This window comes from Elephas maximus, chromosome 7 (assembly GCF_024166365.1).
Source record: "Elephas maximus indicus isolate mEleMax1 chromosome 7, mEleMax1 primary haplotype, whole genome shotgun sequence".
NCBI lineage: Eukaryota > Metazoa > Chordata > Mammalia > Proboscidea > Elephantidae > Elephas > Elephas maximus.
Genome location: NC_064825.1, coordinates 128,353,888 through 128,381,786, shown reverse-complemented (window position 1 = coordinate 128,381,786; position 27,899 = coordinate 128,353,888). Strand labels below are relative to the sequence as shown.

At 52.7% G+C, this 27,899-nt stretch overlaps 2 protein-coding genes across 2 annotated transcripts; one reads left to right on the top strand and one right to left on the bottom strand.

Moving 5' to 3' along the window:
• Positions 1-144: 144 nt before the first annotated feature.
• CAPN1 (calpain 1) lies at positions 145-25,841 on the bottom strand. Its single transcript, XM_049892449.1, has 22 exons — positions 25,735-25,841; positions 24,781-25,048; positions 24,553-24,622; positions 24,159-24,277; positions 22,332-22,465; positions 22,052-22,220; positions 20,219-20,302; positions 19,795-19,880; positions 19,378-19,452; positions 19,098-19,258; positions 8,133-8,311; positions 6,913-6,924; positions 5,670-5,881; positions 5,497-5,536; positions 4,662-4,727; positions 4,522-4,579; positions 3,672-3,736; positions 3,117-3,185; positions 2,846-2,924; positions 1,735-1,851; positions 1,362-1,420; positions 145-967 (listed from the first exon to the last, which is right to left on the bottom strand). Exons 2-22 carry the CDS (start codon positions 25,045-25,047, stop codon positions 941-943), a joined length of 2,148 nt encoding a protein of 715 aa, XP_049748406.1. The 5' UTR covers position 25,048; positions 25,735-25,841; the 3' UTR covers positions 145-940.
• LOC126080681 (basic proline-rich protein-like) lies at positions 25,444-27,376 on the top strand. Its single transcript, XM_049891858.1, has 4 exons — positions 25,444-25,497; positions 25,615-25,787; positions 25,886-26,412; positions 26,498-27,376. The coding sequence occupies exons 1-4, from the start codon at positions 25,444-25,446 to the stop codon at positions 26,671-26,673; spliced, it is 930 nt and encodes a 309-aa protein (XP_049747815.1). The 3' UTR covers positions 26,674-27,376.
• The last annotated feature ends 523 nt before the right edge of the window (positions 27,377-27,899 follow it).

The following is a 27,899-nucleotide window of genomic DNA, read 5'->3' as shown; positions in this document are numbered from 1 at the left end:
CCATGGTCCCTGCCCTCCCAGGGCCAGACACCCAGTACTCCAGCAGGGGTGCAAGCCACTGGATCAACAGGGAAGAGATGGGGGGTCAGAGAGGTGGGGGTGATGCCGGGAGTTGTTTCTCCCAGGCAGGAGGTTTGGACAGAAACACTCCAGAGCCAGATAGGGGGCCTTTTTCCTTTTTATTTGGGGTTCCTCTGCTTGGAAACATGAGACCCCTCTACCCCACGCCCAGGCGCCTCCGGCACCCCCATAGCAATAAATCAGTCCCTGAAGAGTCCCCTTTGAATCACCAGTATAAAAAAGGAAGAGGGAGGCCAGACTGCTCTCCAGGTGGGCAGCTTCCTGGTAGGGGGGGAGGGGGAGGGCAGGGAGGGCAGGGAGGGCAGATGCAGGAGGCACACAGGGCTTTGGCTTCTGCACTGGAGGGCACAAATGTCCCCAGTCCCGGGGGAGACCCCAGATGGGAGGTGGGCTCCGCACAGCCTGGATTTCCACGACTGTGCCAAGCTAGTGGTTATGGGTGAACGTCTGACGTGAGGCCCTGTGGGTGGGGCTGGGAGGGTGGCGTCTCAAGAGCTAGACATGGTGGGAGCCCCAGTGGGTGAGAGGAGGGGGCATCTCAGGGTTCTAGGGGTAGGGGCTGGGACTGCCAGCTTCCCCAGGAGCCCTACCCTGAGGCAATAACAAGCGAAAGCTGCCTTCCTGCTCCGCGATGAGGTGCTGGGGGTCCAGCCTGAGACCTCAGCTGGCGGAGGCAGGAGGGCCACCCAGCTCTGCCCAGGCAGATGAGCCGTGCTGGCTGGGAGCTGGGGGACAGGAGGAAGGGCCACCTCCACGCCCCGAGGAAGGCACTTGCAGCTAGTGTGGCCTGGGGTGACTGGCAGGAAGTGTAGCTTGGCAGAAGAGGGAGGGGGCACGGCAGGGAGGCTGGAGCCTGGCTTCATGCAAACATGGTCAGCTGTAACCACTGAGGGCAAAGAGAGACAGAGAGGTCAGCCCGGGGCAGGAGCAATGGCCCCATTCTGCCTCCAGGATCCCAGAGTCCAGCCTGCCAGCCCCCTAGCTCTGGAGCCACTGTCCCCTTGCTCTCTGAGGGCTGGTCGGGGAGGGTTCATTATATAGGAGATGACCTTCTTACTCCTCCACCCCAGAGACCAGGCTACAGCTCCCACAGAGGCCACCAGGGCCTGGCCCTCCCTTCCAGAGCCCCGACACGTACCCTGTCCTTCCAGGACCCACGGGCCCAGGCTTTAGGAGCCACAGCTCCTGCCCAGGAAGGGACTGAAGAGCACAGGTCAGGTAAGAAAATGCAGTGGCCCCTAAGGAGCAGCTGCCCACCACAGGCCCCCCAAGGTTCCCACCTTAAACAGGTCAAAGGTCACAACTCCATCCAGATCTGTGTCCAGAGTTTTGAAAAACCCTGTGTGTTCAAGACAAGAGGGCATGAGATAGCCAAGTAGTGGGACATTCAAGGCAGAGCCAGGAGTGTCCCCTTTCCCATAGCACCCCAGGCTTGCTCACCGCTCTCAGCCTGGAAGGGCCTCATCCCACTACCTGGGAGCCCCCTTCGTGTCCCCACTCCCCTCCCCCATCTCCCAGCACCAGCCTTCAGGTTTCCATGCAAAGCAGCCTCTCGGACTATATCTGCCGTTTACCTGCCTGTCCTTCCACTAACTCATGAGGGGCAGGTTTGTGGCAGAGCGAGAAGGTGAGTACCAATTGAGGGATACTCACGGAACATGGTCTCCAGGCGAACCAGGCAGCACACGAAGTTGTCAAAGTCAACAGCCAGGTCAGGCTCCGAATAGCGGGTGATGATGAGCTCATACAGCTTCTTGTTGAGCTTGAAGCCTGACCCAGGAAAGCCAGCCAAGTGAGGGCAGGGAGAGCTGAGTGAGGGCAGGGGTGTCCAGGAGGGCAGAGTAAGGGCAGGGAGGGCCAAGGGAGGGCAGGGGTGGCCTGGGAGAGCTGAGTGAGGGCAGAGAGGGCACAGAGGGCTGAGTGAGGGCAGGAAGGGCAGAGAGGGCTGAGTGAGGGCAGGGAGGGCAGAGAGGGCTGCGTGAGGGCTGGGAAGACTGAGTGAGGGCAAGGGAGCCTAGCCTTTGCCTGGGTGCCGAGGTGGGGACCAGGACTGGGCAGGGTGCTTGGGCCCTTCCCTGCTCCAGGGAGTTGCCCCACAGCTCAGGAGCATGGACAGGACCAGGAGCTGAGAGAGACTAGGCATTCAGTCCCAGGTCCAGAGGGAGCGCCAGGGCCCAGGCAGCGCCAAGGAGTTGGGTGCTGGCCAAAGAGGTCCCAGGGGTCTGGTTCTCACTGGGGCTGTGGAGCCCGGCTCCACCTCCTGGAGCTGTGTGGCTTATGGCCAGCCACTATCCCTCTCTGAACCTCACTTCTCATGTGCATGATGGGAATAATAAAAGAACCTATTCTCATTGGGCTGCCATGTGGATGAAAGGAAAGCATGCTGGGAAGGCACTTAGCACACTGTAGTGCGTAGGGTGGGAGAAAGCCAGAAGAGGATGGCTGCTATCACACGACCACCATCACTGTCAGCACTGTCACCGTCACGACCACCATCACTGCTGTCACCATCACCGCTGTCACCACCACCACTGTCACCACCGCCACTGTCACCACCATCGCTGTCACCATCACTGTCACCACTGTCACCACCACCACCACTGCCATTAGTGCTGTCATCACCGTCACCATCATCACCCCCAGGGACAAGGGTGAGCAGGGTGGGTCACAGCCTTGGGTAGCTGTCAGGGAAGTGGCCTGGGGCGCAGAGCAGTGGGACAGTCTTGCCCCAGGCCCACAGGGGCCACCAGCCCTTGGGCCTCACCTGCAGACTCGATGGCCATCCGCATCTCGTAGGCACTCATGCTGCCGGACTTGTCCACGTCAAACTTTCGGAAGACGGCCTGGGGCGGGGGCAGAGGGTGAGGGCCAGGTGGAGGCACTGGCCCTTCCTGCCCACACCCTCTCACCCGTCCTGCTGAACGGGGGGACAAGGCGAGGGGCTTAGCCCACACAGCCCCTGGGGGCTGCAGCCTGGCCTTCCTAGCTGGGGCTGGGGCTGCCGGGGGGGGCGCCAGCCCCCTGGGACCACCTACCAGGTAATTCCGGATGCGGTTCCAGAGGATGTTAAACTCCACCAGGCCCAGTTTCCCGTTGCCGTCACGCTGCGGGCCGTTAAGAAGGCAACTCTATAGCTTAGGCCAGGGCTGCAGGGAGAGCGGGCCGGCGGAGAGAAGGGGAGGCTGACTGCAGGGAGAGCACGACGGCTCGCAGGGGAGAGAGGGAGCTGCCATAGCCCCTGTGTAGGCAGCCACAGCCAGGGGCTGTGAGTCGGGGGCGGCGGGGTGCGCTCATTCTCTGAGTCGCGGGGCAGTGGGGTGGGCTGCGGAGGGGCGCAGACAGAGCACCAGTCTTAGGGCCACTCTGGGACCCAGTCCTGGCTGGCTTCACCTTTCACTGGGTGCAAGGCCCGTGCCTCAGTTTCCCCCTCCCAATTGGGGCAGATGCCCAGGAAGGCATCTGAACATCTATTCTGCAGAGCTTTGTCCACTTCTCCACTGTTCCCAGGACAGCTCCACCAGCGCCCTTCCCATGCCAACACCCACCACCCAAAAGACCACTCAAGGGAACACTGCTAGCAGTAAGGATACGTCCATGAGGTTCACCATGCTGCGGCAGGACTCCAGGCTGAAGCCCTTGGTCCGCAGGTCTTTGTCTGCAAAAAAAAACCAATTCCAAGGACTCAGCCCGGTGAGCTTCCAGGCTGGGGGCAAGGGCGGGACAGAGGTCAGGGAAGAAGGAGTCCTGCCTCAGGGGTGTAAAATCTGGCAGAGTAAGCATATAGTATTGTTGCTATCATCAGCAAATACAGCTGTAGAGTATTTCAGAATCCAATCAGGGCTCTCAAAAGCCATGTCAACACCCAAGAGAATTAGGCCAAAGGAAAATGGAGCAAGTGCTAAACAGAAATGAAAGGAGTGTCATAGAAACATAAAGCAAAGGTGGGCCACGGTTTAAAGGTGAGGAGGGTTTCACAGGCAAAGAGCAGAAAGGGAGTGGCTGTGGGCGGAGGGAAGAGGAAGGTCAGGGAGGCGCCTGTCTTCAGTGTGCACACTGGGCAATGAAGCCTGTCATACTCTGCTCCCCAGGCCTGCCCTGGAGCTGATCTTCTGGGTGGAAAGGAACCTTTTTCTTGGTGTAAAGGTGCTGTCAGTTGGCTAAACCATGAGCCTGCAGGGCTGTGCTGCCCAGAGGGAGCCTGCTTCCCATCACTCCGAGGCAGGAGGTCAGGCATGGAGAATAGGGTTCCAGCAAAACAGCAAGAGGAGGTGGGGAAGAAAATGGGGGTGAGCAGGGCTCCAAAAAGCATGGAGGCTTCATCCTCTGTGCAGCCCAAGGTGTTTGGGTTCAGCTCCACTGTCGGGGCAGAGGCCTGGATCCCGGTGCTTGGAGGAAAGGGGGGTGGGACATGGGGTGGGGAGCAGCTGATTGGGGGCTCACGTTTGCTAATGATCCTGTTGAGGATGGTCTGCAGCTCCCTGACACTGATCTCCAAGTCCTGGGAAAGAGGGAGGATGGTACCTGTCCTGGGAGAGGCTGTCCCTCGGGGACCTGGCCACCCCCACCACACTCCAACCTACCTCCCCTGCCAGCTGCCTGAAGAGGGCCTTGAAGCTCTCGTCAATCTCCTCTTCTGAGAGCACTTGCTGGACCGAGAAAGGTGGAGAGCAGGTAAGGGGTGCCCCAGCCCTGCCCCTGTGTGGACAGCAGCTGGAGGTGGGGCTGGGCCCCCTCACTAGCTACATGTCACTTCACCTCGGAGCCTCATTCTTCTGATCTGTAAAATTCTGATGCACGCTGCTCTGCCCCCCCTCCCCCGCCCAAGACTCCTGGGGTCCAAATGAGGGGGACGTGGTAGAGCTCAGTGATGAAGGGTGAGGGTTTGGGTCCTTGCTGCGCAGCCTTGGGTAGGTTCTTTGACCTCTCTGAACTTGAGCTTCCCCTTTGTAGAGGGAGATGGTGATAGCACCCCAACAGGGTTGCTGTGGGAAGGAAATGGGATGATGCAGGGGAAGTGCTCAGCACAGAGCCGGCACAGCATGAGTGCTTAGGGAGCTGTGCCCCTGATGACCACAAAGTCCGCTGCAAACTGTAAAGTGCTAGGCAAATGACCAGTTGCCATCAAGCCAATTCTAACTCATGGTGACCCCATGTGTGTCAGAGTAGAACCACGCTCCACAGGGTTTTTGATGGCTGATTTTTTGGCAGTAGATTGCCAGGTCTTTCTTCTGAGGTCCTTCCTACCTTTCGGTTAACAGCTGAGTGCATTAATCTTTGCACCACTTTTAGTATTACTTTTACCACTTCTGCCAGGAGGGGCTCTGCCCTACTGGCTGGGGCCCAGGGGGCAGAATACCAGGTCCCTATCATACCCCCTGGTGGCACAGGGTGAAGGAGGGAGGAAGGGCCACGCACCTCGTCGGGGAGATTGGCCTGGACCTGGTCATCCAGCTCCCTGTGGAGAGTGGGAGAAGGGTGGGGCGGTCAGAGCAGAGAGGGACCAGAGCCTGAGAGGAAGGCAGGAGGGGCGGGGGTGGGCTGGCCTGCAGGGCTCTTGGACTGGGGAGCAGGCACCAGCCGTGACTCACTGTGTCCCTGCCCTCTTCTCCGAGAAGAAACGCAGCACGAAGTCGCCCTCCTTGTTGGGCTCGAAGGTGGAGGGTACTACCACGTACTCCCCGGGCGGCAGGCGGAAGCGAGAGCTGACCTCCCGCAGGTTGATGAACTGGTCAGAGCGGGCTCTTGAAGCATTGGCCAGGAAGAAGTCCCGCTTCAGGTGCACGGCCGACTGGCCCACCAGCTGGCAGGGGAGGGAGAGAGTGGACGCTGCAGCTGCTTAGCCCGCCCACAGGAGCCTCCCCCACCACTAGACACTGGGCCCCCCAAACGCTGGCCAAGTGGCTGGGACTTGGGTCATGGCTCAGCAGCCTGCATGACCGTGATGAGTCATTTGGCCTCAGTTTCCTCATCTGTAAGATGGGGTAATAAGGCCAGCCCTGTCCACAGCACAGGGTGAAAGTGAAGAGAAGCTTGAATGCCAACAAGGCAGGTATAACACCATTTAAATAACAGTGTCATTATTATCACAGGGCACCCTTTTTTAAATTCCACTTGGAACTTTCTGCATGTCAGACACTGCAAGCCCTTTACCTGCGGTACCTCACTTAACGTCGCTGGAAAAGGACATCGTGATTGGTCAGGGGTCAATGAAAATGAGAGAAACCCTCGATGAGGTGGAATGATGCAACAGCTGCAACAATAGGCTCCAACATACCAGCAATCATGAAGATTTCACAGGGCCAGGCAACTGTTTTGTTGTGTTATACACAACAATTGCCAACTTGATGGCAATCAACAACCACCACCACCTCACTTATTGCTTGCGACAACCTGTAAGTCAGTGCTGTTATCCCATTTTACAGACACCAACACCGAGGCTCAGAGCGCTGAAGCAACTTGCTCAAGGTTGCAGAACACTCACCAGCCCAACGCCCTCTCCTAACCTTTACCTCAGACTGCCTCTCAGTCCACGCTTACTCAGCGTCAGGGTAGGGCTCTGAGGACCAGAGTTCAGATCCAGCTCCCTCACGTATTACCTGCTTTGAGCCATAAAAGAGCAATGTCTGCTCTGACCACTGAACGGTCAGGAGGGGAAGCATTCTGTGAGCAGTAAAACACAGGTAACGTCTTCGCTCCCACACGCCCACCATGGGGCAGCCTTATGTGTGGGTTTGCCACCGTCCTGCTCTCTTCTGGGCCATGAGCGTGGCCCCATCAGGCCGCGTGTACTCGGGGGTGTGCAAAGCCAGGTGAGTCAGGTGCCACACCTACCTGTGGAGGGACCTGCAAGAGAGATGGGGAGATTAGATATGTGCTGGTCCTGGAGGCCCTGGGTAGTGGAAACGGTTAAGGTGCTTGGTTTGAGTTCACCCAGTGGCACATCAGAAGAAAGACCTGGCAATCTCCTTTAAAAAAGAAAACCAGCCACTGAAAACCGTACGGAGCACAGTTATGCTCTGACACACGTGAAGTCACCACGAGGCAGAGCTGACTTGGTGGCAACTGTTTTTTTTTTTTTTTGCTGGTCCCAAGGAAAGAGGGTATAGGCTGAAAGGCTGAAAGCTAAGCAGGGGCCCTGAGTTCTGAAAGGAGAGACACTAAAGATGAAGAGGACCAGGAGGCAGAGTTCTGGACTGGTGCCGGTGCTGACCCAGACCTGTCTTCAGGTCAGAGGAGGAGCCCAGGATCCCAGGCAAGATGGCCCAAGCAGGCCTGAGCACCCACTTCATTTCTGGGATGCCCCAAGCCTGACGCCTGAATCAGAATCCCAAGGGCAGCCCCTGAGGAGCCCAGCTGCAATGTCTTAAGACCCCGGGTCACCAAAGGTCCATACCAGTCTGCTCTTAGGGGCTCTGGGTGTGGGCCAAGGCTGTGGCCTTACTTTGCCCCAGCCAGGAAGCTCTGGAAGTTTCTGTCCCTGTCTTGAACACACAGCAGGTGAAGCAGGGTGGGCCCAGGGAGAAGTCATCATCACAGAACCACCAGTCCGACCTCTCCGGGGCAGGAGGCCCTCCCTCTCCTACAAATCCACACCTGGTCTCTGCTTACACGCTGCCAAAACAGGGAACTCACTACTCCTCCAGGGTAGCCCACCTGCCCACTTCTTACTGAACCTGAGCCAAAGCCTGGCCCCAAAAGCTGCACCTCAGGGCCAGCTCAGCCAGTTCGGTCTTCTGAAGGGCAGCCTTCCAGCCTTCTTGGATGGGGTGAATCCCAGAATCTTCCCTTCTCCAAGCCAAACACCCTTCCATTTGCCTCATGAGGTGAACTTTATCCCCCTGCCTGCCCAGGCCTGGCAGAGGGTCTGAGCAGGTGCCTCCCTGAGGTTCCATCCAGGGCCACCTGCCCCCGCAGGTGTGATAAACCTCAGTTCACCGGGGAAGGGCAGCAGCAGCAGTAATGTCCTTTGGAGCCCCCTAGTGGAAGCTCAGCTGCAGTGGGGCGGGAGGTGGCGTTTCTCAGCGAGGTTGTGTGGGGTTTCTGGGGCTCACCTCGTACACGGCGAAGCCGATTGTCTCCATGTCGCGGCCGAAGCGGCGCTCACGGCGGCGGTGCTTCTGCATGAGAGCGAGCACAAAGCTGCAGCCTGATTCACGACCCCCGTAGTCATCTTCTGCATCGTCCACCTCCTCCAACCGGATCTTGAACTGGGGGTTCACCCAGAAAGTGGCTGCAGGAAGTGGGGAGGTAAGGATCAGGAGTGGAGCAGAGCGGTCCCAAGCCTCCCCACGCCCATGGGCCCACTCATTAATTCAACAAACATTAAGGCGTGTCCACTGGGTGCCGGGAGGCAGCTGGGACAGACTCAGCCCTACTCTGTTGGGCTCGCATTCCAGAGGAGAGAGGATGTCCAAGCAAGTCAGTTAACTTAATGAACAGAATTACCATAAAGAATGAGTAAACTAGAGCTGGTCAGGGAAGGCTTCTCTGGGAAGGGGACATTTGCACTCAGAGCTGAAGGGGTGGCCCTGGGAAGACAAGGGAAGCCAGACAAGCAGAAGGAAACCCACAGCAGGGGTGGGAAGTGCACATCAGAGGAGCAGTGAGTGTCCAGATGAGGCCCAAAGTGCAGTGAGCAAGGGGGTGCATAGAGGGCGAGGGGTGGGCAGGACACTTCGGGTGGGGGGTGTTGACTGAGTCCAAGAGCAAAAGGACAGTTGACAGGTTCACACCTGGGAGGGAGGTGCCTGGATTTGCATTTTAAAAGGTGACTGGCTGCTGTGTGGAGAATGGCTTGGTGGTGTTGTGTGCCACTGAATAGATGGACTCATAGTGAACCTATAGCCCCACAGGGTTTCCAAGGCTGTAATCTTTATAGGAGCAAATCACCAGGTCTTTTCTCCCAGGAGTGGCCATCGGCCAATGAGTCTGAACTACAGACCTTATGATCTTATAGTTAGCAACTGAGCACTTAACCCTTGCACCACCAGGGCTCCTGGAGAATGGATTAGAAGAGAGCAAGAGGCAAAGCAGGAGCTGAGAAGAGGCTACCGCGGGACGGGCGGCTAGAGATGATGGCAGACGTCCACTTCTGGCGCTCTGCTGATTTAACTGGCTGCCGGAACAACCCTCTTGACCGAAACCGGCAAATTCTGGATACGGTGTGCAAAACACGCTAACTGCATCACTAAGCCACACCATCCTCCCTCAACAAAGCAAAATTGGAACTTGGAGCCCAGAAAGAAAATAATGCCAAGGACTTCTTTCGGCCCCTGGAGACCCTGAGACTGGGCATGGGTGACTGGCCCAAAGTGGAGAATCCAATAGAAGATTCTGGCAATAAAACTGGGATCCTCGCACAAGGAATAGCAGCAGTGTACATGCGAAAGAGAAATAAACGCCACTGGGGAAAAGAGAAAAACTCACTCTCCCTGAGAATTTATAACCACGTGGGTTTGCGGTTTTAATTCTTGATCCCTGTGAGGTCAAGGAAACCTTAAGCAGATAATTTATTAAACTAATTCTGGGTTGCTAGCATCCCCGGGCGACTGGCAGAAACACATGCCAATTCTCTCTGGAGAGAATTAACTTCATCCCAGGACTCCCAGACTCCCACAAAGGGATGAATGGATAAACCAATTGTCGTTTTATTCAGCCATAAGGAGCCCTGGTGGCACAGTGGTTAAGTGCTCAGGTGTTAACTGAAAGTCAGTGGTTCAAACCCACCAGCTGCTCCGAGGGAGAAAGATGTGGCAGTCTGCTTCCGTAAGGATTACAGAGTAGGAAACCCTACACAGCAGTTCAACTCTGCCCTATAGGGGCGCTATGAGTCGGAATTGACTTCATGGGCAATGGGTTTATTCAGTCATAAACAGAAATGGTACATGCTACAAAAACATTATGCTGAGTGGAAGAAGCTAGACACAAAAGGTCACATATTGCATGATTCCATTACATGAAATATCCAGAACAGGTAGACCCACAGAAACAGCAAGCAGGTTGGTGTTTTTTAGGGGCCAGAGAGAGGGAGGAATTGGGAGTGACAGCTAATGGGTAATGACCTTTCTTTCGGAGTGACGACCACGTTATGGAACTAGACAGAGGTGGTGCCTGTGCAACACTGGGAATATACTAAATGCCACTGATTTATTCACTTTAAAATGGTTAATTTTACATTATGTGAATTTCACCTCAAAACAGCCTCCCACAGAGGAACTTCCAAGCCAAATGAGTCAAAAGTCTCTAAATTTACAAGGGAACAAGGCACAATAACTGAAAACCAGCAGGCACAAGAGACAAAAACCGACCCACTAAGACTTCAGATACTGGAACTACCAGACAATATAACAGACTATGCTGACTATGAGAAGCTTGAAAATATGAACAAGGGATTAACAGGTTTGAAAGGATTCAGTAAGACTTCTAGAAATAAAAAAATAAAAGAATTGAAATTAAGCACTTGTTAAAAGGATTAACCATGGGATTAAACACAGCAAAAGTAGAAATGAGTGAATTAGAGAATGAATTTGAGGAAACTACCCACTGCAATCCAGAGAGGTGAAGAGGTGGACAATTGAAAAGCTAGGTTAAGAGACAGAGGGTTGCGTGAGAAAGTCCAGCTTACATTTAATTGAAATTCCAGAAGGAAATAATAGTGGGGAGGAAGCTAAGAATTTTCCAAATTGCTGAAAGATACCAATCTTCAGATCCAGGAAACCCAACAAATCCAGAATAGGATAAGAAAAAAAGAAATTGGCACCTCAACACATCATGGTGAAAGCGTAGGAACATCAAAGAAAAAAAAAAGGTCTTAAAAGCAGCCAAAGAGACAACACAGACGACCTCAGAAGGCACAGCAGACAGACCACTGACTCGTAAGCGCAACAACAGAAGCAAAAACCAGAGTGCTAGTATCCTCCATGGGCTCAAAGTACTGTCAACCCAAAATTGTATATCCAGAAAAGCTGCCAAGAATGAGCATGAAATAAAGGCATTTTAGATAAATAAGAAGGTTTACCACCAAAAGACCCTCACTAAAAGAAATACAAAAGGACATACTTCAGGAAGATGGAAAATAATATCAGATGAAGATCTAGAATTGGTGGCCAAAAATACTATTATTAAATCCAAATAGATATGGGCTGTATCAAATAATAATAATAATGCTAAATTTACAGCAGGAAAATACAGTTTAGAATTTAAATACTAGCTAGTAATAGCATATATATAAAACAAAAGAGTGACTAAAGTTAATGTATTCTAAGGTCTTTGCATTGTTCAGGACAAGGATAAAGATATTGATAAACTAACTTTAGAATTCATTAGGCAAGATCTTAAGTAAACAAGTGAAAGAATAGAAAAAGAACATATGTCTTTCAAATTAGTAGAAAGGAAAAAATGGAGTAAGGAGGAAAAAAAAAAAACCCACTGACTCCAAAAGAAGGCATAACGGGGGAGAAACAAAGTACACAGAAAGTCGGAGGAAATAAATACAAATACATGAGTAATCGTTATGAGTGCAAATGGACTAAACTCGCCATAAAAACACAAAATTTTTCGGACTGAATTTTTAAAAATCCAGCTATATTGCTGGTTACAAGGGATAACAACTGAAACATCAGGCTGCAAAAAAACTGGCTAGCAAGGATTTCAAGAAGATGTACCCCAAAAATGCTAACCAAAAAAATAGGAATGGGTATGTCAACATTGGCCAAAATAACAGACTTAAAAGTAAAAACCATAATTAGAGACAAGGAAGGTCACTGAATTAAAAAAAAAAAAAGGTTGCGTTCACGAGGAAGATAAAAAACTTCCAAACTTCAGACACCTAATATCATATAGCTCAAAACGGAGAAAGAAAAAGAATTGATAGAAATACAGGGAGAAACTGGCAAAGCCACCATGATGGTGTGAGATTGTATCATTCCTCTCCTACTAGCTGATAGATTCAGCAGACAAAAGAGTTAGTAATTGTGATATAATGAATAGTTATACAACATCCCCCCGCCCACAACACTTAGAGGATTGTGTGCCGGTCAAGAGTACAGACTCCAGGGGCATGCTGCCTGGGTTTGAATCCCAGCTCTGCCCTTAATAGCTTGGTGACTGGGCAAATCACTGAATCTCTCTGTGCCTTAGTTTCCTCGTCTGTAAAACAGGGATGACAACAGTACCAACCTTATGGGTCAGTGTGAGAGTTAAGCAAGTTACCGTGTTTACAATACTTAGGAGCGCTTGGCATATTGTACACACCATAGGAGTCAGCCCGGCCTTACAAGAGTACTGAGATGAAAAGTCAACATATGCTGGGCTACAGAACCAGCTTCTGCTCATTTCCAAGCTATGATCTCATACAGATGACATTTTCTGACCACCGTGAACAATGAAATTAAGTCTGAAGTTAGTAGTAGTAATAAAAAACTAGTTAAAAAAAAAAGTTTAGAAATGTAAAAGCACACTCCTCTATTACAATTAACCTGTTGCCACTGAGTCGATTCCGACTCATAGTGACCCTATACAAAAAAAAAAAAACAAACCCATTGCCGTCGAGTCAATTACAACTCATAGTAAACCTATAGGACAGAGTAAAACTGCCCCGATGGAGTTTCCAAGGCTGTAAATCTTCACAGAAGCAGACTGCCACATCTTTCTCCCACAGAGCAGCTGGTGGATTCAAACCACCAACCTTTCAGTGAGGGGCCAAGTACTTAACCACTATACCATCAGGGCTCCTCCCCTAAACAACTAGTTTATCAAAAGTAGAAACGAAAATGGCAATGAGAATCCGCAAAGAATGGGAATTAAAACACTATGTACCTTTAGTAAAAAAGATATCAAATCAGTAACCTAACCTCCCACCTTAAGAAACTAGAAAAAGAAGGGCAAACCCAAAGCAAGCAGGAAGAAGGAAGTAATAAAGATTAGAGCACCAGTAAATTAGAGCTGCCAACAGAGAATAGAAAATAAACAGAGAAAACTAGAAGTTAGTTCTTTGTAAAGATTTAAAAAAAAAAACAAAATTGACAAACCTTTAGCTGGACTGAACAAGAAAAAAAGAGAAACTGGAACCCTCATACATTGCTGGTGGGAATGTAAAATGGTACAGCTGCTTGGAAAACAGCCTGGTACTTCCTCAAAAAGTTAGACACAGAGTTACCACGTGACCCAGCAATTCCACTCCTAGCTATACACCCAAGAGAATTGAAAACACATACGCGCACACAACAACTGGTACATCAATCAGTGTTCATAGCAGCATTATTTGCAATAGTCAAAAAGTAGAAACAACCCAAATGTCCACCAACAGACAAACGGATAAACAAATGTGCTCTATCCATACGATGCGATACTATTCACCCATAAATGAAGTAGTGATACGTGCTACAACATGAACCTTGAAAACGTTATACTAAGTGAAAGAAGTCAGTCACAAAGGCCCACATATTGTAGGATTCCATTATGCAAAATGTCCAGAACAGGCAAACCCATAGAGACAGAAAACACGTTAGTGGTTGCCAGGGACTGGGGCAGTATGCGATGGGGAGGGACTGCTAATGGGTACAAGGTTTCTCTTTGGGGTGATGGAATTGTTCTGGAGTTAGACAGTGGTTTTTTTTTAATAGCTGCACCACCTTGTGAATATACTAAAAACCAGTGAATTGTACACTTGAAGAGCATAAATTTTATGGTATGTGAATTATATCTCGCTTAAAAAATACTACTACGTATCAAAATTGTTTAATGCAATTAAAGATTCACTTACAGGGAAATGGATAGCCTTAGGTACTTTCATTAAAAAAAAAACTTCAAATTAATAAACCAAGCATTTAAGAAGTCATAAAATAAGGTCTGAAAATAAATTTTTCAAAATTAGAAGGAATGTAAAGATTAATGATACAGAAAACAAAAATACTACACAAAAGATCAACAAAGTCAAAAGTGGTTTCTTTGTGAAGACTAACGATACTGACAAATATCTCACAGGATTAATAAAAACAAGAAAGTGATAGCGCAAACAAACAACATTATGAATAAAAAAGGGGACATTATTACGGATGAGATATGAGAGTAATTAAGGATAACTTCACATTAATAACTTTGAAAAGAGATGAAATGGACAAATTCCTAGAAAATACAACTTATCACAATAAGTTCAAGAAGAAATAGAAAATCTGAATAATCCTACAGCCATTAAAGATATTTGACATCAGAAGTTGATCTTCATTTCCTGAATACAACCGAACACTTCGAAGCCCAGAGCAATGGGGTGGGGGCCTGGGGACCATGGTTTCAGGGGACATTGAGGTCAACTGGCATAACAAAATGTATTAAGAAAACATTCTGCATCCCACTTTGGTGTGTGGCATCTGGGGTCTTGATGTTAGCAAGCGGCCATCTAAGATGCATCAATTGGTCTCAACCCATCTGGACCAAAGGAGAATGAAGAACACCAAAGACACAAGGTAATTATGAGCCCAAGAGACAGAAAGGGCCACATAAATCTGAGACTACATCAGCCTGAGACCAGAAGAACTAGATGGTGCCAGGCTACTACCAATGACAGCCCCAACAAGGAACACAACACAGAATCCCTGGGGAGCAGGAGAACAGTGGGATGCAGACCTCAAATTCTCGTAAAAAGACTAAAAGGACCCTGGAGGTCATGGTCCCCGGACCTTCTTTTAGTCCAAGACAGCAACCACTCCTTCAGACAGGGATTGGACTGGACTACAAGACAGAAAATGATACTGGTAAGGAGTGAGCTTCTTGGCTCAAGTAGACACGAGACTACATGGGCAGCTCCTGTCTGGAGGGGAGATGAGAAGGCAGAGGGGGACAGGAGATGGCTGAATGGATGCGGGGAATATGGGGTGAAGAAGAGTGTGCTGTCTCATTAGGGGGAGAGCAACTAGGAGTATATAGCAAGGTGTATACAAATTTTTGTATGAGAGACTGACTTAATTTGTAAACTTTCACTTAAAGCACAATAAAAATTTAAAAAAAGGAACTGTTTATAATATTTAACTTCCTTCATCTAATAAAAGGAGTCTACAAAAAAAACAACAGTGTGGTTTACGACAAAATCAGCAGTAAACATTTTGTGATGAAATGTTGAAAACTTTCCCTTCGAAGAGGAGCAAGCCCACAATACCCTCTATATTCACTCCTATTCAACAATCTACAGTCCTAGCCAGCATATTAAATAAGAAAATGTAATAAAAGTTACAAAAATTGAAAAAGAAGAAATAAATTTTGCATTATTTGCAGATGCCATATTGTCAGTTAGGAAAACCAAACAAAATCTACTAAATCAATCAGTAAAATTAATTACAGTTTAGCAACTTTGCTGGATACAATTTTTTTTTTAATTGCACTGTAATGAAGGTTTACAGAACTGGCTTCTCATTAAACAGTTAGTACACATATTATTTTATAACTTTGGTTAACAAACCCACATGTCAACATTCTCATTTCTCGACCTAGGGTTCCCTAGTACCAGCTCACCTGTTCCCTCCTCCCTTCTAGTCCTTGCCCCAGGGCTGGTGTGACCCTTTAGTCTCATTTTGTTTTATAGGCCTGTCTAATCTTTGGATGAAGGGTAAACCTCAGAAGTGACTTCATTACTAAGCTAAAAGGATGTCCAGGGGCCATACTCTCGGGGTTTCTCCAGTCTCCGTCAGGCCAGTAAGTCTAGTCTTTTTTTGGATACAAATTAAATTTTAAAAGTCAACAGCATGTTATCATATCAGCAATTACAGTAAAACATGTAAAAGCTGGAACCTGTGAAAGGCGGAAACCTGTTAGAGAAGGAAAACTCAAATATTCTCCACTAATAGAGAGCAACAGAAAGGTGATAAAGCTGCACCCTTTCAAAGGTGGAAAACTTGCAAGACTGGGAAAAACAAGGCAGCGCCATGGAGTTCCAGCTCTCGCAGGTTTCAGTGTATTACCTGGGAAATGTAATTGTAAGAGAGATACCACTTATAACAGCAACAAAATGATAAAGTCCCTAGGACTTAATCTCAAAAAGACATTAAAGAAGACCAAAATAAATGAGGAGATATATCATATTTTTAGGTAAGAAGACTCAAAATTGTAAAGATGTTAATTCTCCACAACTCGATCTACAGATTCAATGCAACTCCAAATAAAAATCTCAAAATGGGTTTTTGTAGAACTTGACAAGTTGATTCTAAAATTCATGGGGAAAAACAAAGGGCCAAGAATAGCCAAGAGACTCCTGAAGAAGGAATTCACTCTCTCCAATCACAGGACTTCTTAAAATCTATAGCAATCAAATCACATGCAATGCGCAGAGGGATAGACAGACCAAGGGACAGAATGGCAAGCCCAGAAACGGACCTTCACATGTATGGGAAGCATGCTTATGACCCACCACCCTCTGTCAGTTTGGCATACTGTGGTGGCTTGCCTGTTCTGGTGATGCTGGAAGCTATGCCACCAACTGAAGTAGTATACTTGAACTACCAGCAGGGTTACCCATGATGAATAGGTTTCATGGAGCTCCCAAACTAAGAAAGACTAGGAGGAAAGGCCTGACAATCTACTGCAAATCAGACAATGAAAACCCTATGGATCACAACAGAATATTGTCTGATATGATGCTGGAAGATGAGCCTCTAGGTGGGAAGGCACTACACAATAGCCCCAACAACAGACTTGAGCACACCAACAATCGCGAAGACAATGCAGGATCAGGCAATATTTCCTTTCATTATATATAAGGTCATCGTGAGTCAAAGCCAAGTCAACAGCAACTCCCAACAATGATAACCTATTTACAACTGAGCTGGCACTGCAGGTTAGAGAGAAAAGGATGGACTTCTCAATGAATCATGGGGAACCTTGGTTATTCAGTTGGGAGAAAATGAAATTGGATCCCTACAAGAGAGAAGAGCGTGATAGGAACTGCTGGCAGGTGTAGAACAAGAGAAAGGAGTGGGGCTGGTGTTGGCAACACAGAAGCCGTTGGGGTGACCGTCAGAAGACCAGTCCCAGCAGCGTGATGGGGATAGAAGCTGGACTGGCATGGGTTAAAAACCGAACTGGAAGTGACAAAGGAAATAGGGAGTGCAGCAATGCTTGAGAAACACTGCTTTGAAAGTGAGCAGAGAAGTGGGTGGGGAAGAAGGTCAAGAGAGGGCTTCCTTTTGAAAGACAGCAGAGTCTCTGCAGCGTGCAGGTGCTGATGGAAGGATCCAGTAGCCACACAATGGTGAGGGGTGATGGGAGAAGGAGGAAATGGCTTCCAAGGTGAGGGAGAATGGAATGGGGAGCAGAGGTGAGGGGTGCCCATGAGCAGAAAGTGTTCTGCCACTGTCACAGACAGGGAGGCAGCAAAGACATGCACAGGTGCAGACCAGCTGGGGGGGCCTGTCTTTTCAATGAAGTACAAGGCCATGTCCTCAGCTGAGGGCAATAGAGCAGGGAGGTTTGCGGAGAGAGTGGCAGTAGAATGCTGGCCCATACAAAGTGCTCATTTGAGGTTTGTGGCTGTGAATTTACAGGGAAAACACCACCCCAGTGTGAGATTTCCCTCCAGCCATGGTCAATGTTTCCAGTGCTGGCACACAGAAGGTGGAGAGCTGGGCTTGGCTAGGGTTGTGGCTGTGCCAGGAGGGAAGGGCAGAGAGAGAGGGGTTGGGAAACTGAGTGTGTTTGCAGGGACAAGATTAAAATGATGGGTTCCAACCTGGGTAAGAAGACAAGAAGAGCAATGAAGGAGAGTGTCCAAGCAGTAGGTTCAGCAGATTAGATATTCCAGTGAGGCCAAAAAAATATTGCAACGAGGACTGTGGAGTAAGGGAGTTGGAAGGGTTGAAGGTGGAGGTTAGACGGTGAGATGTTTGGACTCAGAGGTAAGCAATTAGTTACTGAGCAAGACAAGTTCCGCGGTATCCACAGGGTGGTGGCTGGATTGAGGTGGAGGAAAAGGTTGCTGGAAGTGAGGATGTTAAGGAATTGAGAGGCCAAGGGGTATACCAAGTCATCCATGCGGATCTAGAAGGCCAGGGGAAGGAGACAGGAGAAGGGAGGAAGACAGTGGGCAGGCAGGATGGGCAGGAAGGAGGGTGGAGACAGGAGGAGGGTAGAAGGACCAAGGTCTCAGCTTTAGTCCTTTCTCTCCCTGCTTCTTTCTTGAAACGACAACATATTGCATTGGGTAAACCCACTGCAAAAGACCTCTTTAAAGTGTTGAAATGCAAAGATGTCACCTTGAAGACTAAGGTGCACCTGACCCAAGTCATGGTATCTTCAATCTCATCATATGCTTATGAAAGCTGGACAATGACTAAGGAAGACCGAAGAAGAACTGACGCCTTTGAATTGTGGTGCTGGCAAAGAATATTGAATATACCATGAACTGCCAAAAGTATAAACAAATCTGTCTTGGAAGAAGTGCAACCAGAATGCTCCTTAGAAGCAAGGATGGCGAGACTGGGTCTTACATACTTTAGACACGTTGCCAGGAACCATCAGTCCCTGGACATCATGCTTGGCAAAGTACAGGGTCAGCGGAAAAGGGAAGACCCTCAATGAGGTGGATTGACACAGTGGCTGCAACAATGAGTTCAAGCATAACAACGACTCTAAGGATGGCACAGAACCAGGCGGTATTTCGTTCTGTTGTGCACAGGGTCGCCATGAGTTGGAACCAACTCGATGGCATCTGACTACTCCCTGCTTCTCTTCCTTGTTAGCACCTGGACTCAGACCCCAAGGTGGTGGGTCAAGCATGCCTCTTTAGAATTTACAAGGACATTGACTACTTTATTTCTTAAAGCAAATCTGAGCAGTCAGCCCAACTGTTTATGCCCATCTTAAAGCCAGAACAAAGGCCCAGAGAAGTGACGAATTTGCCAAGGTCCCAGAGCCAGGAAGCAGCAGGGCACAGACTCCACCGAGGGGGTCCGCGCTTTTTCTCAGGTCACCTGGGTGGTTGGGGCAGCCCAGGGCCCAGACCCCACCCCAGGGTGCCCGTGAGCTCAGGTCACCTGGGTAATTGCGGCAGCCCCCAGCAGTGCTCCCCCGCCGCCAGGTGCCCTCGTACAGCATGGTATTCCATTTGCGGATGGAACGGCTCTGGAGTGCGTCAGGGGTCAGGTTGCAGATCTCCAGGCGGGTGAACTCACGCAAGAAGTCTCGGAATGACATCCTGGGGGTGGGGGTGCACAGGTGAGCCACGGTCCCTGGGCAGGGCGCAGAGGGATGCAGCACAACTGGTGGGCAAGGCACCAAACAGGGCCAGGCTGCGGGGGTGGGGGGGCTACTCACCAGAACTCTCCATCCTCCATCTTGACCTGGAGCTGCTGCCGCTCATAAGGGTCTATGTTGTTCCACTCTGAGGAGCTGCAGGGAGAAGGGCATTGCCAGGGGTTGGTGGCTTCAGTCCCCCAAGCCTGTGTACTCTGGCCTGCCTTCCCACAGCCCAGGTCAGGAGGTCTCCTGAAGGCCAAGCCCTGAGGTCCCATTCCAGGGAGTTCTTTATCAGGGCTGGGTCAGATGCCCTGAGGATGCCCATAGTCTGTACGTAGGGGCCTTTTCTCAGGACAGCGCCCGCCCTTCCCCCACCCCTGACCTGGTAACATGAAGATGGATCCCTCTATTGACTCCTCAGCCCACCCGGGTTGGCAGAGCCCTGGGCAAAAACGCCCCAGGCACCTAACAGCCTCCCCAGCACCCCAGCCTCACCCATCACTCCAGGCTCCTGTCCACTCCACCTCGCCCCAGGGGTTCCGCATCCGGATCAGGCTCACCATCTGGCCCCGGTAGTTCACCTGGTCCCCAGAGCCCTCATCAGTGCCTGTCCTGACTGCCCCATGACGCCCCTCCCGACATGCCTCCCCTGTGGGCATCCATCCAGCACCACACCCCAGGATGCCTGCCCTCCAGGAATGACAGTACAACAAGGGAGGCAGCCCTGGACATGAAGGATAGTAAGTCAGGGCGAGATGGGACAGACATCGCAGGGTGAGAGTCTGGAGAAGGTAGGTCAGGTGCTGCAGGTCAGGGGTGGACCAGACCCTCCCAGGGGTGGGTCAGACACCAGGGAGGCGCAGGTAGGCAAGGGGGCATGAAACAGTCTCCAAGGGAAGGTGCCCCACCCAGGCAGTACCTGCTTGGCCCCAGTCACAGAATAAGCATGACCCTTGACCAGCTTCTTGAAGGTGACGGCTTCCATGTCCAGAACACTGGAGATCTACAGAAAGACAGTGCACTGTGGTCGGGGTGGCTTCAGGGGCCCGGTTAGTGCCCCCAGTCAGGAGATGAGATGCGAGCACTCATGGCACTCGGACATTTCTCCTTGCACACGCAACAACTGTTGGGAGCAGCAGGCAGGGAACCTGATGTGGTTTAGTCCATCACCCCCACACAGCCACACTGCCACTGAGGGGGAGCCCGGGTACACCCACTGAGAGCTATTGGCCAGAACTGGTCAGTATCTATGGGAGCACATATACACCCACACACAGTCACGCACAGCCCCAGAACCACGGGACCAAAGAGGGCCTGCTGGGAATGGACACAGGATGGGGAAGAGGGGTGGGGCAGGGCTGGAGTTGAGGATGGCAGTGATGTTGAGGTTGGAGTCTGAGATCAAAGATGGGGGGAGGTTTGGAGATGAACTGTGGGACTGAAGAGCAGTGAAGGGTGGGAGTGGGAGTGGGGTGAGGTGAGGGATGAGGCTGGGAGTGAGGTCAGGGATGAGGCTGGGAACGAAGCAGGGAGTGAGGTGGGGGATGAGGCTCGGAATGAGGAGGATAAGGTTGGGGATGAGGCTGGGAATGAGGAGGATAAGGTTGGGGATGAGGCTGGGAGTGAGGTTAGGGATGAAGCTGGGAGTGAGGAGGATGAGGTTGGGGATGAGGTTGGAGATGAGGTTGGGGATGAGGCTGGGGATGAGGCTGGGAATGAAGCAGGGAGAGAGGTGAAGGATGAGGTTGGGGATGAGGCTGGGAGTGAGGTGAGGGATGAGGTTGGGGATGAGGCTGGGAATGAAGCAGGGTGAGAGGTGAAGGATGAGGTTGGGGATGAGGCTGGGAGTGCGGTGAGGGATGAGGTTGGGGATGAGGTTGGAGATGAGGTTGGGGATGAGGCTGGTAGTGAGGTGAGGGATGAGGTTGGAGATGAGGTTGGGGATGAGGCTGGGAGTGAGGTGAGGGATGAGGTTGGGGATGAGGTTGGGGATGAGGCTGGGAGTGAGGTGAGGGATGAGGTTGGGGATGAGGCTGGGAATGAAGCAGGGAGAGAGGTGAAGGATGAGGTTGGGGATGGGGCTGGGAGTGAGGTGAGGGATGAGGTTGGGGATGAGGTTGGAGATGAGGTTGGGGATGAGGCTGGGAGTGAGGTGAGGGATGAGGTTGGGGATGAGGTTGGAGATGAGGTTGGGGATGAGGCTGGTAGTGAGGTGAGGGATGAGGTTGGGGATGAGGTTGGAGATGAGGTTGGGGATGAGGCTGGGAGTGAGGTGAGGGATGAGGTTGGGGATGAGGCTGGGAATGAAGCAGGGAGTGAGGTGGGGGATGAGGCTGGGAATGAGGTGGGGAGTGTGGTAGGGAATGGCTGGGAGCTGAGACCAGGGATGAGAGAGATGCAGTCCAAGGCTGGACAGTGCATGGGCATGGAGTTATATGTCAGGAAGGGGGTGGAAACAGAATAGGGTGGGAGAACAAGTCTGGGGAAGAACTGCCATTTGAGGTTTTGGGAAAGGGGGGAGGTGGAGATAGGAATGACACCGGGCATGGAGGTGGGGGACGGGCATGAAATGATGGTTGAGGCTGGTATGGATCCAGAGATGGTGCTGAGGTGAAGGATGGGGGGTCTGGAGACAAGTCTGGGGTGAGGATGAGTCCAGGGTTGGGCTAGGAAGGGGGAACCACTGGATGACGGGCCTCGATCACGGTCAGGGTGCAAGGTCAGGGTGCAAGGGCCAGCTGGGCACACTCACGTCAATGGAGCAGCCCAGCAGGGAGCCTCGCTCCAGAGCCTTGATGATGATGCTATAGAGGTCGCTGGGTGCCTTTCGCAGCTCGTACCACTCGGTGACCCCACCTGTGAAGTCCTCAAAGCCCTCCGAGGTGCTGCCTCCTGACAGAGCCTCGTAGCTGCCGTTCACCCTGTGGGCAGCCCCAGGTGAGTACTCCAGGCACCAAGCAGGTATCTGGTAAGGGGGCCAGGAACCCTCACCCCCAGGGTGGGTGGGAGCTGTCCGTGGAGTCCCTACTCACTTGGCATAGGCCTTCTCCAGCAGGGCGCTCCAGAACTCGTTGCCTTGGGCAGAGTGCACGAATACCAGCTTGCCGTCCTTAGTGGGCAGCAGGTCATCCACCACCACGTCCACCCATTCCCCAAACTGCCACAGCTGTGGGGTGGGGCACGGGACGGGGGCACAGTGAGTACCTGATTTTGGATCTCCTGGCCTTGATCACACACAGCCCACTGATCCCCCAGCTTGAGCCTCAACTCTGCCACTTACTAGATACATGATTCTGAGCAAGTTGACCTTCCCGAGCCTCAGCTTCCCCAACCGTAAAAGGGGTGGGAAATGCCTCCCTCATGGGAAGATCAGGCAGGTAAGGCCTTTAACACAGCACTGTTGATATTTTTTAAATAGGCCAAGGTATTTCCTGGAGAGGAGCCCTGGGGGCACAGTGGTTAAAGAGCTCAGCTGCTAACAGAAAGGTGGGAGGTTCAAACCCACCAGCCACCCCATGGGAGAAAAAACCTGGTGATCTGCTCCCATGAAGACTACAAACTTGGAAACCCTATGGGGTAGTCCTACTCTGTTTTATATATTTTTTTTTATGAGCTGGAATCTACTGGAAGGCAAAGGGCAAAGGTATCCCCTAGGTAAAGAGACTGGAAAGTCCTTTGGTCATGCTCCTACAGCTTCCCTCCCACTTCTAGGCCTGGGTGTGGGGCATGAGGGGTAATACATATACAAACTGGGTGGGGAATGAAAACATGGCACCCAGATCCTTTAACCACAAGATGGGCGTGGCTGGTTCCCTGCAATCACTGGCTTTACTTCAGAGGCACCAGGAGAGGCAGATCTTTCAGGGTGGGAACAGAAGGACCGGAAAAGCCCCAACGCAGGGTGCCTAGAACCATGCCGACCACAAGCAGTCTGGAGTGGGGCCTGGGGCCAACACTGGGGAGGGGGAGGAGGCGGGACTAGGGAGTGTGAGGGGGCGGGGGGAAGTTGAACGGGCCATTCGGAGGCCGAGGAGGAGCGGATTGGAGGAGTGCGTGAAGGAGGAGGGGGAAGGGGAGGCCAGGCCACCCCCATGTGGACTAGCACAGGGCCGGGGCAGGTGCGACCTTAGGCCAAAGGAATCTGCCCTGTGGAGGTCCCCACAGGCCCCCCCTCCGGCCCCAACCCTCCAAGGTGGGTGGGGATGGAATGGGATACCGGGCTACCTGACTAGACGGAAGAAGGGGACACCCAGGCCCCTCCGGGGCAAGGCTGGGCCCACGAGGGCCAGAGGATCTCGCCCAGGGTTGCTGGGATGTGTTTCTCCCAACACCGGCTCATTGGGAATTAATTAGTGTGGTTAGCAAAATGAGCCTGTGCACAAAATCAGGAACAGCTGGCTTCAAGGGACTTGATGGGAGTCTTTCTTTTCTGCAGGGCTCTGTCAGCGGCTGCAGTTTGCAATCTCGCGGGAAGCGCAGGGAGGGAGTGAGGCTGCAGGTGGGGATGGCACCGGTCTGTTCTCCCCAGAGGAACACTCCTCCTTTTTCAGTGGGGAAACTGAGGCCCAGGGTAGCAGAAGGATTTGTCCTCTAGAATATAACAGAGAGCTCTTTCTACTCTTCCCAGCACTTTCTCCCAGATATGCATTACCACCCAGGAAGACTGCCAGCTGACATACCTGCCCAACTGTTTCACACATGACAGACCAGAGATGGCATCGAGAGGTCAAATACCTTCTAGAGGGAGGCTGGCCCACGCAGGGTGTGGCCCTTGGTCACCCCGTCTTTACACTGCTGTGGGTTATCCGGCCTCACCTCCCTGGTGACAGCCCCCTCCCCAGGTATGCAGGGCACCTCACCTGGAAGTGGAAGATCCCAGCATAGCCATTCTGGAAGCTCTGGCCGTGTGGGACCACTCGGTGCAGGAGGGTGTCATTGAGGGTGAGGGAGGCAATAGCGGCCAGCAGCCAACAGTCCCCTGGGATGGGAGGGAGCCCACATCAGATCTGTTCTACCAATCTCTCCCTGTAGGTGCACGTGGGTGCCCATGTTGGGGAGAACCCAGAATTTCATTGGAAGGGTCTTCCCAATTCCTCTGAACTCACAGAAAAGACCCAGGAATCTGGACAAACCAGCCCAGTGCTGGTAGACAGAGCCTGCCTGGGCTTGTGGGAGGGAGGAGTTGGGGCAGAGCCGGAAGGAACGGGAATGGGGAACTGCTATGGGAAAAAGACCCAAACCCCCAGGGCCTACCCAGTGCTCCCTGGCAGATGTCTGTGCGGGTTGCTCCATCCACGATGAACTGGGGGTTTGAGAACATCTCCTGTGGGAGAACCAGAGTCCTGTTCCTGGGCCGGTCCCTCAGGGAAACTGGCACCCAGCCACCCAGAACCTACTCCCCACCAGGAACCTGCAGTCCCATCCCACCCCTGACCCAGGATCTGGGGTCAGCCGAGCCCCACCCAGAGCAGCCCTCCTCACCGTGGGCCGTTTCCACTTGATGCCGTAGGTCTTGGAGGAGTTGGGGCCCAGGTCCTTGTAGCCCAGGCTCTGGACCACTGGCGGGAAGGCATCATCGCGGAAGAGGGCCCCGCTCTGCAGGCACTGCACCCGCAGCTGCTCATAGTCCTGGCTCAAGTACTTGATGGCGTTCTCATGGCGGCCCAGGCCCAACTCCTTGGCCCGCTGCTTCTGCACTTGGGCTGACACCCCAGTGCAATACACCGGAGTAATGAACTCCTCTGCCATCCTGGAGGACCGACAGCCGCTCAGATCCCAGGCCTTCCTCGGATTAGAACCGGAGCTCCCGCCTGCTAGCTCTGCTCTCCTGCCCCTGCCCACCACTCCTCCCCAGACCTGGGATTCCCTGGAAACACTGCTCCTTCACAAACTCAGGGTTCACTGCCACCTCTCTCAGCTCCTAGAATCCAGGAGAGGGGCTCGCTAGCTCCCAAGCGTGCTGATCACCACCTCACCATTCCCAGGCTCCCATTGTCCTGGGCCCGCCGCCCTGCCATCAGCCAGCCCAGCCAGGTGGGGCAGGGTGGAGCCGATGATAACACAAGGAGCCCCAGGGAAGGCCTCTTTAACTCCGTAACCCCCTCCTCAAAGCAGCCAGGCTCACAGAATATGCCCTCATCGGATATGCACCGAGCATTTTGCTGGAGAAAGCAGTGGACCCTTTTCCCTGGGGTGCGGGTTAGGAACTCCAGGAGGTCTGGGTCCCCCTCCCCAGGCTGCTGAGGCAAGCTGGGCCCCAGTGCCTTCCCCACCAGCCCTCCCCCAGCCCAGTCACTAAGCCTCACCCTTCCCCAGCCGCCGCCCGTTGCCCAGGCACTCGGTGGCCCCCAGGCGGGGCCGAGCGGGGGCAGTCCCTCACCCCGGGGCGCAGTGGCCAGGGGCAGTGAATCCCGGCCGGGCCGCCCAACTCCTTACCTGGAGAAAGGGTGTTTCGGGAGGTTTCTGCGGTCCCTGCAGCTGGCTTCCCGGTGGCACCTCAGGGCAGGGCCCAACCAGGAAGAGCGCTCCTCCCCGCCCGCCTCCCTCGGCCCTCCGCCTTCCTCCTCCTCCCTCCTCCGCCTCCCAGGGCTCCTGCCCCGCTTCCTCCCCCCGCGTCCCTATCTCCTGGGCACTGTCGCGGATTATCTCTCCTCCTCACCGTGGCTCGCGCCCCTCCCTCCGCAGGCCCGGGGCCAACTCAGGGAGAGGACAAATTAGCAAAAGCAGAGCTGTCCCCGGGGAGGGGCCAGGACAGAAGGGCACGCGGGGGAGGGGCGCGGGCAGGCAGGGGTATTTTTAACCGGGGGCAGCGGCTCCAGTTGCAGGGTCGGCCCCACCCCGAGCACAGCCCGGTCGGCCCCGCACCCGACCCGACGCGGCCTCAGCTGTCCCCGTCCCCGCCCTCCGCCCCCAGCGCGAGGCCGAGATTCCCCGGTCTGCGACAGCTGCGAGCGGACCCTGCCGGCCGCCCAGCACACCGCAGCCCACCCGCCTGTCGCGCCGCCGTCCGGCTCCTGGCCGGCAGCCTCCCCGCCTCTGTCCTAGCGGCTCCGGGCGTCCCGGCAGGGCGCGGGGAACGTGGCCTCCCGGCCCGGGCTTGCTGCGTGACCTTGGGTAAGTCCCTGCCCCTCTCAGCCGTGGGCCCCCAGTTCGTGCAGCGAGCTACTGTGGGAGCCCAGCTTTCTCTGAAATTTCGGAGGTTCTGGAGCCGGGAACCTCAGCGAGGTGGGCATCCCTACCCTCTCCACCACACCCTATGCTCACCCACCTGGGAGCGCCCATGTGCCGCTTTACCCAGGAGGGGGCGGCAGAGGCTGCGAGCAGGACAGCAGGCCCACCCAGGACCTGGAGATCCTGTCGCCCGAGCTGCAGTAAGTGGGGGTGTGGCGGGTGGAGGGGCGCTGCTGAGGTCCCTAGCTCAGGGCTTTCCACTCGCCTTCGGGGTCCCCACCCCAGCAGTTGCTACAGCCCTTATAGGACATGCACCCAGCATTTTGCTGGGGAAGCAGCCCATAGCTTTCCTAGGCTCCTAGGGTCCACGACCGGAAAAAGGTTAAGAATTACTGATTTAATCTGACGCCCCTCTCACCCGCAGTTAACAAATAAGGAAAACTGGGACCCCAGAGGGGTATGACTGAGCTGCCTCACCTGGTGAGTCAGGGCTGGAACCAGTGTACACGGATCCAACCTTGACTCAGCCCTTCATGGCAGGTGTTTGCCCTGTAAAGAACTGTGACTTTTGCAGACCCGCCGCTGCTGCAGGAGGGGGCTCTTCAGGCCCAGTTTTGGGGATTAAAGAAGCTGAGTTGATGGACAAGTAGGGATTAAGCAGGCAAGGAGGTGGGGGGAGGGTATTCCAAGCAGAAAGAACAGCACCAGCAAAGTCCAGAAAGTTATGGAGCACGTGCCAATAAGGGGAACTGCAAGTTCTTTGTGCCTGGAACAGAAGAGCAGGGAACTGGGAGAGGAAAGATGCACTGAGAGGCAGCGAAGGCCAGCTCTCCCCTCAGAGCCCGCTGGCCCGACCCACCGACCCACTTCCCTTCACAAACCTTCCACCCACCAACAGATGAATGGGTAAGCAAAATGTGGCACATACACACGGTGGAGGATTATTTAGTCTTAAGAAGGAATGAATACTGAATGTGAATACATTAAATATGCTACAATATGGATGAACCTTGAAAAACCTTCGCTGAGTGAAAGAAGTCAGGCACAAAAGGCCACATATTGTAGTCCATTTACGTGAAATGTCTAGAATAGGCAAGTCCATAGAGTCAGGCACCGGGGAAGGGAGAAATGGGCTCAGGGATTTATCTGGGGGTGATGAAAGTGTTCTGCAACTAGGGCGACGTGCTGGTTGCACAGCACTGTGAATGTACTAAGTGCCGTTAAATTGTGCACTTTAAGATGGTTAATTTTGTGTTATGTGAATTTTACCTCAGTATTAATCATTTATTAATAATAATAATTTAATAACAATTTGGAAACTGTGGTGGCGTAGTGGTTAAGTGCTACAGCTGCTAACCAAGAGGTTGGCAGTTTGAGTCCTCCAGGCGCTCCTTGGAAACTCTATGGGGCAGTTCTACTTTGTCCTATAG